The sequence below is a fragment of the Ostrea edulis genome, chromosome 6, assembly GCF_947568905.1.
Source record: "Ostrea edulis chromosome 6, xbOstEdul1.1, whole genome shotgun sequence".
NCBI lineage: Eukaryota > Metazoa > Mollusca > Bivalvia > Ostreida > Ostreidae > Ostrea > Ostrea edulis.
This window is the reverse complement of record NC_079169.1, coordinates 2,599,498-2,619,818: the sequence shown is the minus strand read 5'-3', so window position 1 is coordinate 2,619,818 and position 20,321 is coordinate 2,599,498. Positions and strand designations below refer to the sequence as shown.

The window sequence follows — 20,321 nt, the reverse complement described above, 5'->3', positions numbered from 1 at the left end:
AACTTACTCAGTTTGTGTATCAGTCGAATTCGGGTAATCTAACAGTGTATGAGAAACTCGCTGAGTACATTCACTTACGCTGTGATGAATATTAGTCCCACTACCGCGTGTAAACAAATTGTTTCGCACCTCACTATGTAAGAGAATTCTCCAAAGGAAAATAACTCGGGTGTATCTCGAAACCGGCGTATTGAACAGCTGTAATTTTGGTGCTGTGCAAAATTTTGGGAAGTCCAATGCAATTTTGAGGTTCAAGACTAATACAGTCGTTATAGAAGTCTTAATAAAGTTATCCTGAAAGAAGTCTTTATATTAAAAGGTTATCCTGAAAAAAATCTTCAGCTAATTGAACAGATTTGATAAGTCCTCAGAGAAATTATGGAAAAAGTAATGAAAACACTCTTATAGTCTGGAATATTCTGAGATTTCCCGTATCAGAAGCAGAATAATGCCAGCTATAAATGCAATATGTATTTTGTTTCATTTTTAGAATTTATTTCTCCAAGAGACTTTACGAAACATGGAATTGTTGGTCCATCTCATTTTCCTATTTTACAATTCTTTTAAACTTGGAATATTTATTACTATTTCTTTTTATTTGTGATTGATTGAATAGTCTTGAGAATACTTCACTCATATGGAGACATCACCATTGCCGGTGAAGAGCTGCAAAATTTAGGCCTATGCTTGGCGCTTATGGCCATTGAGCATGAAGGGATCTTTATCGTGCCACACCTGCTGTGACACGGGACCTCAGTTTTCGCGGTCTCATCTGAAGGACCGCCCCATTTAGCCACCTTTTACGACAAGCAAGGGGGTACTGAGGACCTATTCTAACCCAGATCCCCACAAGTTTTTATTTGTGCAAAGTTTAGAATGTGTGAAGTATTTGTGTATATAACTTAAGAACAATCAGTGCCCATATTATTCTTTATATCCTTAGTATTCCTGAGCCTTCAGTTGTACCATGTCTTATGATGAAAATAGATAATGAATTTATGTTTATAGAAGTAAAGTTAATACATTTCACCAAATGAAATCTTATTTTTGCCTTCCATTTCTCAATTATTTGTAATAGAGTGGGTAAAAACTTCATTAAAGTTATATGTAGGGAAAGGACACATTATCACAATTTCTGAACATCACACGGAATTTACAAGTTCCTTAAACTATATTTACTAAGTACAGTCAGAATTATAAAGTACAGTCAGAATATGCAGAAAACTATACATCAACCCATGCAGCTAAAAATTTTTGTAGCAAGTGTCCTTAGAATAATTTAACTATGTCCTGTGACAGAACCAGAATAATTTAACTATGTCCTGTGACAGAACCAGTAGAATTTAACTATGTCCTGAGACAGAACCAGAATAATCTAACTATGTCCTGGGACAGAACCAGAAAAATCTAACTATGTCCTGGGACAGAACCTCATCACATTTTGCTTGCCTCCCTGGTCCCGTAATGTAGCATAAAATTGCAGAATCACTCCGAAACATGTACCGAGTGCAGTTTTTATTTTGTTACGTACGTTGCGGGTATATGGGAAGCATTCTATTATTAAACTGGGTCCATAGGACTTCTCACTTTATAACAATAGAACATTCTATCTATGGATGATCAACTGGCCAAAGCAAAGTGTGGTGATTATTACTGTAGATGCCTCATCTTACGCGAATACTTTATGTCGCGGAATGACTCCTCCACATCAAATCGCGAGAACATAATTTCAAAAGTGGTCTGTTGATCAAGCTATTTTGCTTGTATTTTAGCAATATGAAAAAAAAGATGCTTCTTGCGAAATTACACGATAATAAATTCCTTGCGTTTAATTAGGAATTTACAGTATGTTCAAACTCTCCAAATTATCTTCATATTCCAAAAATATATATGTATCTTGTGAAAGCAGCTTGACAGATAGAATCTGCTGTCATTTAAGTGATAATGTCCTACGGACCTGGTTGACCTGTCCCGAGACAAAAGTTAGATTATTTTAACTAAAACATCCATAGCCATTGATACATATTTCATGTCTTTGCAATCTCACTTAAATATCATTTGAGTTCATGCAGTAATGAAACATGACCTAAGTATGACCCTTATTTCATACCGTGAATTCAAATGTCAAGGTCACAGGCATATACCACTAGTAAGAATAGGGTATCCACGTTGACATGTATTTAGCAATGAATTTTTGTACCAAGTGCATGTTACTACACATATCTTACAATGGCAGGTGCCTGGGTTCAGTTCATATTAGTCTAATGGTGTGTTTTATAGTGGTATATGTGATCCACTGATGGTTTCAGAAGATTAATTCTTTTCCAGATCATTATAATAATTGCCTCTTCTATGACAGAGAGAGAGAGTGCCCAGGATGATATGAATACGAAAACTGAACTGCTTTTCTAGTTCATTTCTCCCTCATTGAATTCCATTGAACATTGCAGGGCAATACCTTTTACCTAGTCAACATGAAAGGCAACTGGGTACAGTTTTCATTCACATGACCATTGTCATATAGTAATTTAATTCTCCAGCCACCCAAGATACTGGTTTGAACATTTTATTTCCCCACATTCTTTCAGAATTGGCTAACTCCTGATGACCTCTCCACGGTGTTGTGTCCAAGCTGGAGTCTGAGGGGCTATTTTCTCAGTCATGGGTGAAGTGCTTACCTGTAAATTAACAAGAAATGAGATTAAAACTGATAGGAATGTAAAATTAAGTATAGTTTATTTATTTTTATGATAGGATTATTCCACAGAGTTTAGGCAAGGAAGCTGTCCGATTGTTCATTATATTTTGTGTAAACACTAAGGCAAAGAAGAAAAATTTGAACAGTTCAAAAGTTGACACCTTAATTATTAGTTCATACCTTGGATCAATGAATAATTTTGATTGCCTCCTTTCATGTACCATGAAGTGACTAGAAGTAATTTTGATTATCAGCACTTAAACCAGTATAGAAAGATTATTCTTGACAATTTCTACTCAGTGTCAGATGGTACAATGAAATGGAATTTAAAGACACAATCCTTATAAAGCATTCAAACCCTCAGTCAATGAAAATCGATTTCTAGATATATATTATTAATGTATTTAGTCAACTAATTATGAAAAGGTTAGCCTAAAAAAATGTAATGTATGTATCCTAGGGCTTTGGAGAAAACTATAAAGACTGGATAATATCTAGGATGATTTGATATTGTTAGTTGTTTTAAATGTATTCCTTGGCATGTGTAATATTTATTTAATGAAATTTGATAGGATCAATGCTGATTTTTACTGATTTTGAAAATTAAGTTTTATAAGAAAAGTGATTAAGATAATTTAATAGTTAATTAGCAGAATTTATATTTCTAACACTGTATATTAAAGTAATATATTAATTAGCTCTGAATCTGATAGTTTTATTTTGTTGTAAAAATGTGCTATGATGATTAGTTTAATTGAATGTAATTTTTACCATATAATTTCATTGATAAAATTAAAACCAAGTATAAGATTATATTGAAATAAAAATTTCGGTTCTATTGACTATATTATAGATATCAATTTTTGTACAGGAAGACAATAACGTAATTTCACTTCATTCGGAGTCTCTAGATAGGTTGTCTAACACAGATATTAGTAACAATTTTAAAAGTTTATAAACCTTATTTTTTTCTGTCATTAAAATAGTAAATCTCAATTTTGCAACAAAAAGTTTTGACACCAAAATGAGAGCTTAATTGTGTTGGTTTAACTATGACTATAGATAAGATAAGTTTATTCCAATTTTGGGCCCAGAGGGCATAACAGTAAGACAGTTTATAAAGAAGGAAATTCAAAAAAGAAAGAAAGTTTACAACATTAACTACAGGTTACATAGACTGCAAACTGCATGTGGATGCAGCATGTTGGGGAAACAAGTACATACATATATGAATTGCTAATCATGTATATACAAGTAAATGGACAGTATCAGTATTATACCAACATATGAATAATAAACTATAATGATTTTTGCAGTTTTAAAGCATCACTTCTTTTTCTGAAAGTTTGCACTAAATATTCACTCAATTTGACAATTACTGGTTTGTCTTCATTAATCATCAACCAAGTAAATTTGTCCTTATTTGTTAGATAGATAAAAATTTTGTCGAGCTTGTATATACCATTAAAAAACATATTTCTCTCTTCAACATAGAATGGACAATCAGTAAGGAAATGAAATTCATCTTCAACACAATTAAGGTTACATAATTCACATATTCTTTTGTTTCTTTCTAAAGAAATCTTCTGGCCAGAATTGGTTTTTGTAAATTCATATCTTCCTCTTTCAATTCGAAGGTCATGTGCACTAATTCGAAATCTATACATAGAGTTTTTCTTAATTCTAGGGATTCTAAAAATATATAACTTTCCATAGTAAAGTTTTCTTTATACGAAAAATATGTTGTGAGTTTTCCTGATTTCTGACCCTCTTCACGTCGTTTTGACCAGTAAAGTAAAAATTGTTTCCGTACCTGATTCTTCAATTGTTTTTTGAAAAATGAGAATTTGATATTTTTACAACTGTGTACCAAAATACCCATTTTTTCCTTAAAATAATTAATGTTTTTGTACCAACAATTTATATTATATGAATTCAGATTGATATTCTCTGTATAAGCACTGTATAACAGGGTAATTCTCAAGTCTATGCCAATATAGTAAAATACTTTGGATTATAGAGCAGAACATAGGATACCTACCCAATTCAGAGATCATTGCAATATTAGTACTTCTTTTACCGGGACCCAGTAGATGTTTACAAAACTTAATATTCAGGTTTTCTACCTCCCAATTTTTAAAGATATCATATAAATCTCTGTCTTTTTCCAGCATGCGTGCTGAAAGTGTTCCCCATCTCTCACAGCCATACAAGGTGATGGGTTTTACCATATGGTCAAAAAGATTTTGACACCAAAATGAGAGCTTAATTGTGTTGGTTTAACTATGACTATATACATTGTATTTGAGAAAGAAGGAATTTAGTTTGAATTAGCCATTATAGAAAAGTATTGGATAAAAATAATGTGTTAAACATTAATTGAACTGTGCATATAGATATAGAAACACATGTATATGTATGTATATACATTCTCTCTTGTCTATATCACTCTTGTTGTAAATAACCATAATTATTCTTAATCAATATTCTCTTATTATATTGCTGCACAAATTTAATCAGTTTGGGTCACAGATTTCGATCGTGTTATCAATGCATTACAAAATGTATAAATGAGCATCAATCTATAATTAAAACCATGCAACAGCATGTACTTAATGATCAATTAAGATAATGCCCAGGATTAGTGCAGCAATAGCATCAAAATATTGGTATGTTTAATATTTTGTTGTTAATAATTTCTCATCACATGCCCTGATTGATTTAGAGCGTTTTGGATATCGTTACCCATTTGACAGATTGATTCGGTGCTCTTAATTATTAGTTCATTCATAAATCTGACTATTAACACATTTTAGGGTTTCTGATGAGTAGAGTGTGAGTTAATAATTAATTGCAAAATCAAAATAAATTGTTCTTCCTTTTTTGAATTCATTTGATGTCATGTTCAGATTTTTTAGAGATTAATTAGCTAATACATTTTTGTAATATAGATTTTCTCTTTCAGAAAATCTCCTTGCATAATGATGTCTTCGTGTGTGTATACTTCTCATTTGATTACATTTACATACAGAATACACACTCGTTATGGTTTGTTGTCTATCATTCACCTTAAATATCTAGTACATTGTACTGTCTTGTATTTCAATAGGGAGATAGTGAATTCTGTAGTTCTGAATTTCCAAAGACTATCGGTAGTTAAATATTATTCTCACTCGTCTGAAGAAACTTAACTTGTGTCAACAATACGATAATCGAGTGATGTTTGATCTCTTCTCACCAACTTCAACAAATAGTTAGATATTCTGAAAAACTTCAGTAAATTGGTATTGAAGTGTAAATTTGTATAGAATGCTTAGCTTGTTGTAGATTCAACCCTCACCTGAAGTGACTGTGTTTGATCAGCAGAATTGATTTGAAAGTGCTAATAAATGAGGATTTCAAAAAATTTAAAAGAAGTAGATATTTGCTGTAGTAATGTGTGTGTATAGTATTTTGATCAGTCCTCTCATAGGAAGTAGGTCACCTACTTACAGCAGCCCTTCATGGTGATCGATTCCGTGAAATTAAAAGGCACATTTTAAGTTTAATCAGCATGTATAATTACAGTGTTTCAGTGATATCTGAGATAATATTTTATGAATATTAAAGAAAAAAGTAGAATGATGCTTGAAGTTATGAAAAATAGAATTTGGTTTTTGTTTGAAAATATTTATTTATGAAAAAAATTGAAGTAGTATAAGTTTGTCAAATTAAAAAAATAATTGTCAGTGTATATTTTAAATTATGTGCATGTCAAACCCTTCATTTGCTAAACTGTACACAAACTTGAGATCTGATTGACATTCAAGAAAAATCAAAATGACAGGACCACCCTACCAAAGAACTTAATAAAGATTTTTTTTAATTTCAATTTTTTGTAAGTTTTACCATTGAGAGTGGTCTATGAAAACCGTGAATGTAATTTATGATACAAACAATCTTATTTCACCATTCTTTCCAATGTTACTTCAAGGGTTGTTGTCAAATAGTGGTTTTTTTTAATATATATAAAAGGGTCATGGCCTGATTTATTTCATTAGTAAGTGAAGCATATCTTTGACCTCATTAATATACTACTGTATTTAACCCTTACAAAACTGTGTCATTTATATTATTATAAGGAACTCAAACCATCCTCAATGCTTCAGTGACTTTGTCTTTTAAGAGGGCTATTGTAATTTAAAGGTAGATAAATATCAGACAGGAAAATTCTCATTGCTCATTACTCTGTGTGTAGACAGGGATGGGATGGTAGTGAAATAGAAAACTGGGTTTCGAGTAACAAAATGAAATGTAGCAGAAACAAGTCGGCATTGTGAGGAGTACAAGGAATGATATTAAATTTTCAAACAAAATTGGTAAGTTTATCTTTTTCCTTTTTTTTTTTGTTTTTGTGATTTTTAATATAAGTAGGTATAATGTAGTCAAGAATGTGTTGGGTTTTTTTTTTATGAAAATAAATCTGATACCTTTATTACAATCCTTACACTTGAATACCCATTTGCTTAGGACAGGCCTCTGGCTGAAGTGAACAGTCACTCATGTGGGTTATGTATGGAGTATAACTGTTTAACCTATCATTTTCACCTGCCCTCTGTCATTTTCACCTGAAGCTCTGGGCAACCTGACCAAAAAGTGTAAGAGGTATATCCTACTTATATCTGGCCAGTGAAATCTTAAACATTTGGTCAAACATATGGATTTGTGTAGGTAGGATCCTGTGTATTGTTTGGACTCTGCTAAGCTGTGGGATTCGAGTGTGGATGAGTTGTGAATGATTTTTAGTAGGAAGGCATTGTCCAGTGTTGACAATACGATGAAACAGCTGTGGGTGTATGATTGTACCCTGAAATGATGTAGCATATGAATCATGTGTAAAAATATTTTGGAGGTTCGGTGGCTTTTTACATCGCCCCAGTGCCTCTGTATGGATGTTTCATTTTATTGGATAATGGCTATAAGGATTCAGGAACCAATTTGTACTGTTTTGTATCCTTAATGTAGACGTGTTTTGGAATAACCCGAGACATCCCACACAGGTGTGTGGATTTTAAAAAGTACAGAGAAGTTATGATTCTTTATAGACATTTTAGCACCTGTGTACAGCAAATTTTTTAAATCTTATGTGATATTGCATAATTATGATTATAATTTACAGATGCCATACTGTATTTTTTTTTCAAAAAAATTTAAATTACATATGTGATAGTTTTAGTTGTGCTGTCCAGTAAATATAATGATAAAGGACAAATGCTTCTCTTAGCAAAGGGTAATATTGTATTTGTGCACAATCAAAAACTGAATGGAATCTGGCCTTCTTTCTCTCTATTTTTCATGTTTTTGTTTAAAAATATGATGAATTTGTAAATGTACAAAATTGATCAAGCATCAAACCACAAGATAATATTTCCTAAACCAGTCAGATTATTGATTGTATTGATATGTAAATGTTTGCATGTTAATCAAATATGTTTTTGTATATGAATTTGATATCTTCAATGGTGAATTAAAAAAACACAACTGAGAGAGATGTGTTTTATTTGGCTGTAGCAATGCTAAATACTTTCAAAAATCTGAAATGAATTCTTTTATTTTCAGGATTGATCTTTAGCCATGGGTCAGAACCAGTCTGCTAGAACTCCTCGGGAGGAGATAAAGGGCCCTCCTCCTAGACCAGCTGAACTTCCAACATCCCGCCTAGTCAGTGATCTCGGCCCAAAGAGTCCCAGCTACTACAATCCCGCCAACTGTGTGCTGCCCTCTGTTCTGACAGGGATTAAGGATGTACAACTAAGACCCGTTTCACAGGAACTTTCTCAGTATCATCCAGACTTCAAGGATATATTTTCTAGTCCTAACTCCAATGAAAATGACCAGAATTCTGAAAATGTGCCCTCAAAGGGTGATATTTCAAATGGAGATTTGCCACATGAGGAGATTCCAAATGGAAATTTTAACAGTACTATTTTGTCAAGTTCTTACCCAGGTTTGCAAAGCTCTGTGTTGGCAAATGGCTTGCCCAGTTCATCTGCTCGTGTCAATGGTGGTTCTGTTGAGAATGGAATACTCACGCAATCTGCATCAGGAAAAGTGAGGGGACATCGCAGACAAATGTCAGCCACATCTAGTCTGTACATCCGTGAAACAATTCCAGAGGACCCAAATGAGGAATCTCTTGAAATGCGAGGGAAGATTGATCCCATTTCAATGGACACAAGTTACACTTCACAAGTGTCTATACCTGTGAAAAATTCATTTGACTTGGACCAGTCCTACAATATGACCTATGCCCAACTTGCTGAAGCTCGCAGGAGCAAAACTTTAATGGACATTGAAAAACGAACTGGTAAAAAACTGGAGGACTTGAGTTTTGACTTGGCTGACAACACTGATGAGGGGTCATTTTCTAGAAATCCCTCTGTCCGAAGTATCAAAAGTGCTATCAGTTTAGATTCTGGTATGAAAAAGAAAAAGAGAGCTCCACCACCACCGAACCATCCTCCACCACAACTACCATCCTCAACAACACAAAAACCATCTGCCCCACCTCCTCCAAGACCAGTTCAACCTCCACAGAGAAAATCCCATTCTTTTGAGGAACCCCCAGTGGATTATGATATGGACACTTTGGACAATGCACTCGTGAAACGCTCCACGAGTTTACGCACACCAGCTGCACCTCCTCCACCTCCAATAACAAAGTCTATTTTGAAAAAATCAGGTACAAGTGGTCCATCTACAACAAATAATCAATATCCACCAAGTGCAATACAAACTACAGCACAGAGTGCACCTACAACTCCTCGCTCTACCTCGCTATACAAATCCCCTCCGGTTCTTCCACCTTCTGCAAAGGCAAATCAGTCAAATCCGTTTTTATTAGAAATTCAAAAGAAAGCAGAACGCATTTCAATAAGGAGACAGGAATCAGAGCAGGCTGAAATGGATAAGAAAGCTTCAAATGTGGAGGATCCTACTAATGAAGAGACTTCTGAAGAAGTGGAGAACCTTAACTTCACAGACATTTCAATAGCTGAGGATGAGCCTAATCTTGTTTTCCGAAGTGCTTCTCTCACCCCTCGTGAAACTCAGGATAAATATTCGCCCAGACCCCCTCCACTTCTGAGACAGAATTCTGTTGATTCAGGAGTTATTGAAAGTTCAACTACAAATCCTGAAACACAGAAGCCAGGAGAGGGACTACAAAGACAGCCATCAGAAACTTCCACAACCAGTGGTGTGTCATCCAATGACAGCAACACAGTCCAAGCAACAAGAAGGTTGAGCTCCTTGTTGCAACATGACATTAAAATTGCTGCTCAGGCTAAAGCAACAAAAATGGTCAAGCACACAACCCCTGTGAAGGAGAAACCAAAAGATCCTTCACAAGTCTTTCGAGAACAACTCCAAAAAGCTGCAGCGGAGAGAGAGGCAAGGTGTAAGGACGGGAAGACAATCGATTCTCATTTGGCAGAACAGAGAGAGAAAGAACGCGAACAAGAGGAAAATTTGGTGTTTAAGTCTGACTTTGTTACGGTCAAACGTGCAGAAGATAGTAAGAAAGAATTTCATAAATCTAAAGAAACTGAGAAAAAGGACACTGTCAATGTGAAAGAGGAGTTGTCAGAATTCCCTCGACCACAGTTTCTGAAGAAAAGTTCTACAGCTCCTAGTGGGTTGGCTGTGAGAAATTCTAGGCAACGTGCACCTGACTCGGATGATGAAGATGCTAGTAAAAATTATCGAGACTCTGTATATGGAGCAGAAGACTGGGTGCCAGAAGATGATCTGTCAGATGATAATCTTTCTGATGATCAGACGATGGCATCTCCAAGAAATGGAATGGAAGGATTCAAAACATCTATCATTCCACAGAAAGTCAAAGATTTGAAAGCCAAGTCCAAGCCCCCCAAAGTTAAAGAAAAGAAATACAAAAAAAATTCAGATTCCTCTGCTGATGAAAGAAGGAAATTTGACAGCATTAAGAAATTTAAGAAATCTGTACACAAGAGTGTTAGAAATGCCTTTGGATCTATAAGTAAAGCCTCAGGGAAAATTATGAAGAAGCAGAGATCAGAAGACTTTGAAGTTGTTCAGGACCCTCCAAGAAATTGGAGGCTTACGTCATCTCATTCAGAACCAGCTGTCAACAGGATGATGATACCTGATGATTTAGGAGCACAAGAGGACAGTTCTGAAGATGAGGAGTCTGTTTTAGAGTCAAGTGTTAGTGAAAGCCATTCTAGTCATAAAGCATCAGAAAGCAATGGAAGAGGAGATGATGAAGAAAGTGAAGAAGATGAAGATGAAAGTAAAGACCATGATATCAGCACAATGAAACGTGCTGGTGTGGCTTATGTTAATAATAAAGGACAGATTGTGTTATTGCCAGAATATGACACTGTGAATGGAAGAGATCGGGAAAGATTTGAAGGATCTGCTCCTAAGGTAGTTCCAAAGAAAAAGAAATTTGCATATGATGCCACTGTGAGACGGAAGGAGAGGGAACTGAAGAATGAGATGGTGTCAAAAGAAATTCAAGAAAAGGAAAAACAAAGAGAAGAAGAGAAACAAAAAGAAAGAGAAACAGAATTGGAATTCAGAAGACTGCGGGAATTGGAGGCCAGGGATAGGCTGCAACAACTGGAGCTCCAAGCAGCACAAATGCAGCAACAGTTGCTGCAACAACAGCAGCAACAGATGGGTTTTCTATCGGCCCCACCACTTCCTCCACCTACCGGGTTTCAACAGGGCTACAATCCTGCAGCATTTGAGTACTCCAATGTGATGAATCAACCCAACCTTCAGCATGGAGGAATTGGCCAACATTATGGTAGCCAGCCTACCTTTAGGGGGCCATTGTTCAATGCTGGTGTTCCTGGTGTGAGTTACGATCTTAATGACTATATGAGAATGATGCATGGCTTCCAACAGAATCAAACCAATATGACTTCTGCATATGGATTTATGTTGAATGGATCCAGTTGGCCAAATCCTGTGATGGATGTTAAAGGTTTTGTGGATTATTCTAAAATGTCTAGCAATAGTGTGCCGACAGACGATTCACAAAGAAATGAGGTGTACAACACATGGCAGGGGCCTACCAAGCAAGTAGTACCCAACCCGAACTCAGAATCAGGATCTGCGCAATATATGATGAATGGTGACAGTCCTGCAAACCAGCAATATCATTCTAATGGTGCTAGTGATCCCAGTGGCAAGGGAGATGACTCTAATTCTGATGTTTCCGTGTCGGAAGGACTATCACCCCAAAGGGCTTCCATGGTGGCTAAAATCCATGTTGGGGATTTTCGACCATCAGTGACTGAGAATAGTGTTGGATTATTCAAGTCATCCATTTCGGTTCCAAACCTTTCTAAATAAGGGAAAACACGGACTGCAGGTAAGCTTTGTCGAATGTTAATTGTCGGGACTGACTTTATTTGGTAAGCTTTGTCGAATGTTAATTGTCGGGACTGACTTTATTTGGTAAGCTTTGTCGAATGTTAATTGTCGGGACTGACTTTATTTGGTAAGCTTGGTCGAATGTTAATTGTCGGGACTGACTTTATTTGGTAAGCTTGGTCGAATGTTAATTGTCGGGACTGACTTTATTTGGTAAGCTTGGTCGAATGTTAATTGTCGGGACTGACTTTATTTGGTAAGCTTTGTCGAATGTTAATTGTCGGGACTGACTTTATTTATGCTGATTAGCAGGACCTTGTACATTTCATTTTATGAAATACGTCATGCATATTTAATTTACTTTTGATTATAGTCTCCATTCTATCTTTGTCTAACTTAATGGATAGACAAAATGTTTTCGTGCTCTCTTATAGATACGAACCCCAATAGTTTCCTTTGAAACTCCTTTGTACAAATTGTATACATGCATTATTTTAACTTCTCAAAAGCATGCAACAATGCATGTACCAGTAGTCATGGATAAAGAAGTGAAATAGCTGTTGTGATAATAAGATGCAAACATGTATATTCATCTTCATCATGATCAATCAGTGGTGATTCATCGCTTGTTTCTTCCAAATCAAATGCAATAAAAAAGAAAAATAGAAAGACCTTCAAAGATTTGTTACAGGGAGGTTGTGGGCTTTTTTTAAAAAACCATATTACTTGGATTATACATGTCTTTAATGGAAAATCCTAATGAAATGCATTATGTACTTTAATTCATAGTTTTTGTGGTACTTTCTTAAAACTTCAATACTATGACTTATCTGTTTACTCGAGAATTCAGAATAACATTTACATAGACTTGAGGTATTAAATTCTTCATAGCAGGTTGTGATCCTATCTCCAAATGAAGGATTCCTGTAGTATTTGTAGAGCAGTTTCACCTCATTTTTTTGTTTGTACATTAATCATTTCATCAGTGAAACTCAAACTCGGGATTAATGATCCAAGTCCATAAGGGAGCACTTGCTTTTGGAAATTTAATTCAGTTTTTCGACTCCTACTTTTGTTCCCCTTAGACAGGTTGTCACCGAGCCTCCAGGCTTTCTTATGTACTCTCAGTTTTATTGATCTACAAAAACTTTCATGATGTACGTCTTAATTCCATCTCTTTATCTTACAGATTTGATTTTTTATCTGATTTTGAGAATTACACAAGAACTTTCATGATGTATGTCTTAATTCCCATTTCTTTATCTTACAGATTTTAATCTGATTCGAGAATTACACATTCTTATGTAATTTGTTTCAATTGTAAGGCATATCTATAGGATTAAATAGATCCTGTGTAATTCTGTAAAATAATTAATGTGTTTGTCTACATAGGTATTTTGAAAGTTTTTGGAAATACATGTATCTGAATATCTTCGTACTAAGCCACAAGTAATTTGTGCATACTGCAATTTTTCTGAAAACAATATTTCGCTTAGAAAACATTTTTGAATATCTGACCATCGTTTTAATGACTGCCCACTGCTTCTAAGTGAAACAACCTTGTAAATTGATCTTGATGGTCAGAAAGAAAATTGAAGAAAACAATTGCACCATACATTAAATTCCTATGCTTCTTGCATGCTTTTGAACATAATTAGTAGCTTGTGTGACTTGGGTATGATTTTTAAGGCAATACAGTCATTCTAATCCTGCAGATTAACAATAGCTACATAGAAAGACTTGTCAACAGAAAACGTCGGCCTAGAACTGGTGGCCGTGGTTAAAAAGACTCGTTAGTCCAAGACCCACACAAAGACACAAGTAGAAGGCTAAATATTTGTCATAATCACGACCTTTGTCTATTTAAATACAAGTGCAAATTCAGAAGGGAGATTATAAACGCATGCTGTAGACATGAGAGACACTGTACGCTCGGATGATAGGGAGTTCCTGACATAATATAGCCATGTGTGTACTTCAGTAGTTGTAACAACAGCGAGATATATCACACACACATTCATGACTTTAAAGGGAACTTCCTTAGGAACTAGTTACACCTTCTATGTCACAGTAGTATAGTGTCAGATTAAGTGCAGCGCTGTGTCAAACTGCCGTTATACAATTGTCGGATGGGCCATCTTCCAATACTTCGTTCTGTACTTGTGTCCCATCTGACACCTAGCTATTCTGTGTATATACCCATTAATACAAAGCTGGGTATTCATCAGCTGTTAAATCTCATCCCTCCAGTATCTCAGTCAAGTTCACTCACCCTGGACTTCTGCTATATAACATATAATGTAAGCTGAAATGACCTTTACGATCACTTTGAACTATGCTGATGGTAATCTGAAGACAGTCAATGAAGTTTTAAATTGGGGGGATAAATGGGGATATCCAATGATGGTTTTTTTTAGTGCTGATTGTGTTTCATTAATTCCATTTTGTCCCAGTTGATTCAATCAGAGTCAGCAATTTCAAGCTTTGTTGAAATATAGCTAATATGATCTGAATATTGTATTTCAGGTAGTGCTTGTAGCTGTGTCAACTGTCACCTCCATGTATTGAAGTAGAACGCTCTCCAGACAACACTCTCTCAGGATGTTAATTGGACAAAATATATGCTATGAATTGAGGTCTATGTATTGGAGACTATGATATAATATGATAGTCTGAATTGGAAGAATGAAGTCTTGTGGGGTTTTTCTCCCCTTTCACTACATTTTACAATTATTTTAGTTGACAACTTCTTGGTGGTGTTTATGTATGAGGGAAAAATGTTTATTTGTTTTTTTTACAAAAAAATTAGTTTTTGGAGACATCATCTAAAAATATATGAATTCAGTATATTCTACTATGTAACAATGCATATTTGTTTTCTGTAAGCAATTAAAACCATGTATTGTACTAATAATTCATTTTTCTATGAACAATTACTATTGTGGTTCTCTGATGATTGAAGGAACAAAAATTCTAGTCTATTCATAAAATCCAATTTTAAAATTGAATGTTTATACTGACATTTCTACATTGTTCTACGTTTGTCAAACTCACCTAGTAAATACACAATCACCTCTACACCTTAATGATGATCAATGTTTTTTTTCCATAAAAATGGGTTTTTGTACCTGTATAACTATTAATGTACATCATTTTCTCTCCACATTAAAATGCAATTTTCTTTTCATGTTAATTTCCAAACGTGGTTGAGCTAGACTATAAATATAATGTTGAAAACTTTTAGTCTATTAGTACAGTCAAACTTCGAAATCATTCAAACCAGATTCATTAAACACTCGTTTACAATACACCCTTTCAGCGCCCTAATGCAAGTCTTTCTTACAGATTCTTCAACACATATGCTTACCCAGGAGTGGGTCATTAGCATGGATATTTTCAGTCTAATCAAAATTAGATTCATTTGCTCATAGATTGTAACCATTTTGTAAATGCATTATATAGCATCAGATCATTTATAATTTAGAGTTGTCTTTCTTATCAGAGAGGCCATTGTACCTTAAATTAAATTAAAATACAGTCAAACCTTGTTATCACAAACTTGATGGAACTGAGAGAAAAAAAAAGACATCTGAGAATTCGAGATATCATGGGTAAAATACTTAAAGAATAAGTGGTTGAGACTTCTGAATCACTTCAACATATCCATGGTATTCGAGATATCAGTGTTCGAGATACCGTAGTTCATCTGTAACACAAAACTGTTCCGTGGATACAATTTCTTACTGTATGTTTTGAATAATAAACATGTATTACTGTCATTAATTAATACACTTATCCCCGCCACTTTGACTAACATGAATTACATCTGTGATTGAGACTCTTTTGATGTATTGTACACATAATATGTTAATGAAACTGATAACTATCCTCATACATCATGTATCTCTAGATCTAATTATAAATATGCATTAGTTTTCTAATTGTATGAAATTCCTGAACTTTATACATCTTTAGTTATATAGGTCACAGGGACCTCATTAATGAATTGTTCATCATCATATCCTATTATAATTATGTGCAACTTTACCAGAAATACTTTCGTTGTGATTCCTATTCACAAATACCGTATTAGATTTATTCGCAAATTAATGGTTCTTTCAATATTGTTATTGTAGAACTACTATTATAGATTATTCTCTAAAGAGTGGCACACTTCTGGCAGTATGTAAAATACATGGGTATGAAATAATAATAGACACTGGTTTTGACTACAGATTACTCTGTTTACCTGATCAAGAGATAGGGCTCGCAGCAGGTGTGACTGGTTGACAGGGATGCTTACTCCTCCTAGGCACCAGGTCCCACCTCTGGTGTGTCCAGGGATCCGTGTTTGTCTGATCCCTCCTCTGGTGTGTCCAGGGGTCAGTGTTTGCCCAGCTCTCTTGTATTCCTTATAGGAGTTGTGAGATTGATCATGTTCGTTATCTTCACCTTTCACATTAATACAAATGCTGTTTTTCTGAGCATTGATATAATCTTCTATTGGCCAGTATTTAATGATATGCAATCATGTGAATTTGTCTTTCTCTGTGTCATGTTTCTTCCAGATTAGCATTATGATGCTGAACTTTCCACAGGTATAAAATTGTTTTCATTATAATCATGATCGAGATGGAGATTTTAGTATCCACAATGTTGTAAATAATTCTAATTGTGTAGACTCATAATACATTTGTATATGCTTCCTTTGTATGTCGTATTTGATGTGGCAGTCCATAACATCTGTTGTTCATATTTTTTACGATAATGTTCACATTTTTTACGATAATGTACCGTCATTCATATTTAAAGAAAAATATATTTATAAGTATATGAAATATATCTTCAAAGTAACAATCTGCGTTATTTATTTATTCATTTTTGGAATTTGGTATAAGGAGACCAATTTTCTGTCAATTTCACTGTCAGTTTGCAATTAAGAATTCACTAGTTCTATTTGAGCAATCTCGGTGGCAGCTCCAGAAATAGAAGGAGGGGCAGTAAAAGTCTGGGGGTTTGAGGCTGTCTTGAAACCCCTAGTGGGACCAGGGCAAAGTCATTGTGAGGACCCAGGGGACAAGGCTTACATTTCCGGTCACCAGAGTTACTCGGGTGACCTATTGCAATTAGTTGTCGTGCGTCGTGTGTTAACAATTGAACATTTTTAACTTCTTGATAACTACTATTCCAATTCTTTTCAAATTTGGTATGAAACATCTGTGGGACAAGGGGGACATAAATTGTAAATTTCAGGACTCCTAGGGCCGGGGCAAAAACTGACCAATTTTCAAAATCTTCTCAAGAACCGCACACACGTGTAAGAAAAACTAAATGCATAGTGATTAGAGCATGAAAGTTTCTACCAAAATTGTAAACATTACCTCCATGGTAGGGGTTTTGACCCCAGAGTGGGGCCGAACTTGTTATATAGTGTTTGTGTAAAACACTTGAATAACATCTTCAATTGATACTAAATTGAAACTAAATGGATGTTTAGAAAGAGCAGATAGTCCTTTTACCAAAATTTACACTCTGATGATTCTTGGGTTAGGGGTTCTGATCCCAGGGTGTGGCCAAACTTAGTATATAGTATTTATGTGTAAGTTTGTTGGTACTGTATAAGACCTAAATGCATACTTAGGAATAGCGGAAAATGATGTACAAAAAATTGTGAATTTTTTACAACCCAGGGTTTTGACTCCAAGATGGGTCCAAGATAGTCATGTCTTTTAGTGTTAATACACCTATTATATTAATGTGTAAAGCCTTTCATCGGTGTATGCACTTTTGAGGGCATTGGAGTTTTAAGAACAGATTTTGTTTTACATAGGCGTCGGAAGCAAATTGAAAGGGGGAAGGGGGGGGGGGGGGGGGCTAACCCAACAAAAAAGTTTTTGACTCTAGGATGGGTCCAAGATAGTCATGTCTTTTAATGTTAATACACCTATTATATTGTGTAAAGCCTTTCATTGGTGTATGCACTTTTGAGGGCATTGGAGTTTTAAGAACAGATTTTGTTTTACATAGGCGTCGGAAGCAAATTGAAAGGGGGAGGGGGGGGGTTAACCAACAAAAAAGTTTCTACGTGGAGCACACACACATGTTACTTCCTATTGAATTCATACACAAATTGTAACTGAAACTACAGTACTTGAGTGAGCTGCAGGGATTGGCTCATCAAAATGTCACAACTTCTCAGTTCTTTCATTAGAATTTTCCAAAAACGGATAGTCTAGCTGTGTTCATTCTCACTGACAAATTCATTTGCCACGCCCTGTATCCAGATTCTCCGTCTCTTCTAAACTTGTTATACTTGAAGGATCATCAGGTTATTTAGTCTAACTTGGGTCATAGTTGATCGCAGATACGATTTGATGCGGCGCAATGTGCTGAACATTCTTTCGCTGGTAGCATTTGTTGCTGGCATTACAAGAAGTTCAATCCAAACTGCAATTTCGCTATACAGTATTGTGCCTTCTGTTTTGATGAATTCAGTTATTGTCTGAATAGAAGGAGTGATTGCACCCGAGTGTTTAAAATTGAATTCTCAAATTTTTGGCATCGATATCTGTACCGTAAAAATTTGTGACCAACTCAAATTCCTTATCAAAATTTTCTCTTCTGGTCCCCTTCAACAATAACAATTCCAGCTGCATATATTTGGCATATCCTGGCTGATCAAAACGATTTCTAATGTCATTCACAAATAAATCAATTGCATCAAAATATTAACTCTGTACAAATCTTCGCAAGTGTCGTGGTGATGCAGAGATCCTTCGTGATTTTTTTTTTTCGGAGGACGTCCTTGACGAGGCAATATAAAATATGCATCAATATAAAAATCTGGGTTTTTTGTTTTTTGGGTGTTTGTTTTTTTTTTTTTTTTTTTTTTTTTGCATCCTCCTAGAATGAGAGAAAAGCTTCGTCTGTTCTAAGAGACTCCAGAGTTTTCACCGTGCTGAGAGCCATTTTCCGACCTTCTGCAGCAGACAAAGTTTTTGTCTGAAGGGCTTTGCTAAGAATATCGCTATGACGGAGCAACTGTTCACCCAACAGACAGCCAAAGAGGAAGTCAACTTTGTTCATGTAGGTCATAACCCCTCTTATTCTGCATCTCATGTCTGAAACTTTAACATACTCCATCGATTCCTCCCATATCCCAATAATACTTTGTAGTTAAGTATTACACTCTGAAGAGCACCTGCTCGAACTGTCCACCTTGTTGGACACAAAACTCTTATTCCAAGTGATGAAGTCTCTAAATTCTCAGATTCTTTCAAATTTCTAAAAATTGCTTCTCTTCTTGGCGACTCTTGGATCAATTTTGTTATTTTACGCGTTACTTCAAGGGCACCTCTCATAATTGTAGATGATCTCACAGCATCAGAGCATGCCAAGTTAGAGCATGACCATAACAGTGCGAATGAACAGCTCTGCTCTCTTTCTCTGAAATTTGCCTTGCAACTCCACTTTTTGACTCTGCCATTGAGGCTGACCCCGTAATTTATTAAAAGGAATATTGAACCTGATCAAGGGTTCAGTGATTGCAGAAACGATTGTATCGGCTAAAATGTCATCGACTTCATAAAAAGCCAACACAAATTCCGTGTGGCACAAACTGGTCATCGATGTATCGGAGGCAAATAGCGAGTTGTTCTTTATAAGAAATGTCAGTAGTCTCATCAGCCATTATGGTTAGAAATTTGACATTCTCTAAATCTTTCATAAAATTTCTAAGAACTTGATTGGCCATCACTTTAAGTGCGTCGTTTTTAACTTGTACTGAAACATATTTGTATAAGTTTTTCTCTGAATCCATGACTGCAAAACAGGATCACTCTCTGTCTGCAGTTTAAACAACTCGTGAAAATTAGAAGAACTCTCCTGTTTCCCCCTGATTGGAATATTTTGCTAGATACTAGTATCTTAAACTCCCAAGTATTTTCAGGAAACAATCTATTGTCTTTTTTTCTCTTCCGAGTGTTGTTTACTGAGAGATTCACCAATATCCTCCAAAACTTTTGGAAGTGTAAACAATCTCTCAACTGCTTCTCCATGACACTTGCTGTTGGCATGTTTTTCGAAGCGTATTGTGGCTTTCTTCCAATTACGGAATCCCTTTGACAAAAATTGTTTTCTCCTTATTATGATTGGACAACATACCACCCTTCAATTTCAATTTCTTTATTTCTTTGAGCCAACGGGCTCACCAGAGTAA

The 20,321-nt window shown here is 35.2% G+C and overlaps 1 protein-coding gene across 4 annotated transcripts in view; it reads left to right on the top strand.

Annotated features, from left to right (window-relative positions):
- The window catches only part of LOC125646213 (nucleolar protein dao-5-like), a 32,317-nt gene extending 15,357 nt beyond the window's left edge, over positions 1-16,960 (top strand). For all 4 annotated transcript variants that reach the window (XM_048872400.2, XM_048872401.2, XM_056141237.1 and 1 more), the window contains 2 exons: positions 8,297-12,101; positions 14,630-16,960. In XM_048872400.2, the coding sequence (XP_048728357.1) occupies positions 8,312-12,082 (3,771 nt within the window). In that variant the 5' untranslated portion in view covers positions 8,297-8,311 and the 3' untranslated portion in view covers positions 12,083-12,101; positions 14,630-16,960. The remainder of the gene's footprint in view (positions 1-8,296; positions 12,102-14,629) is intronic.
- Positions 16,961-20,321: the final 3,361 nt, after the last annotated feature.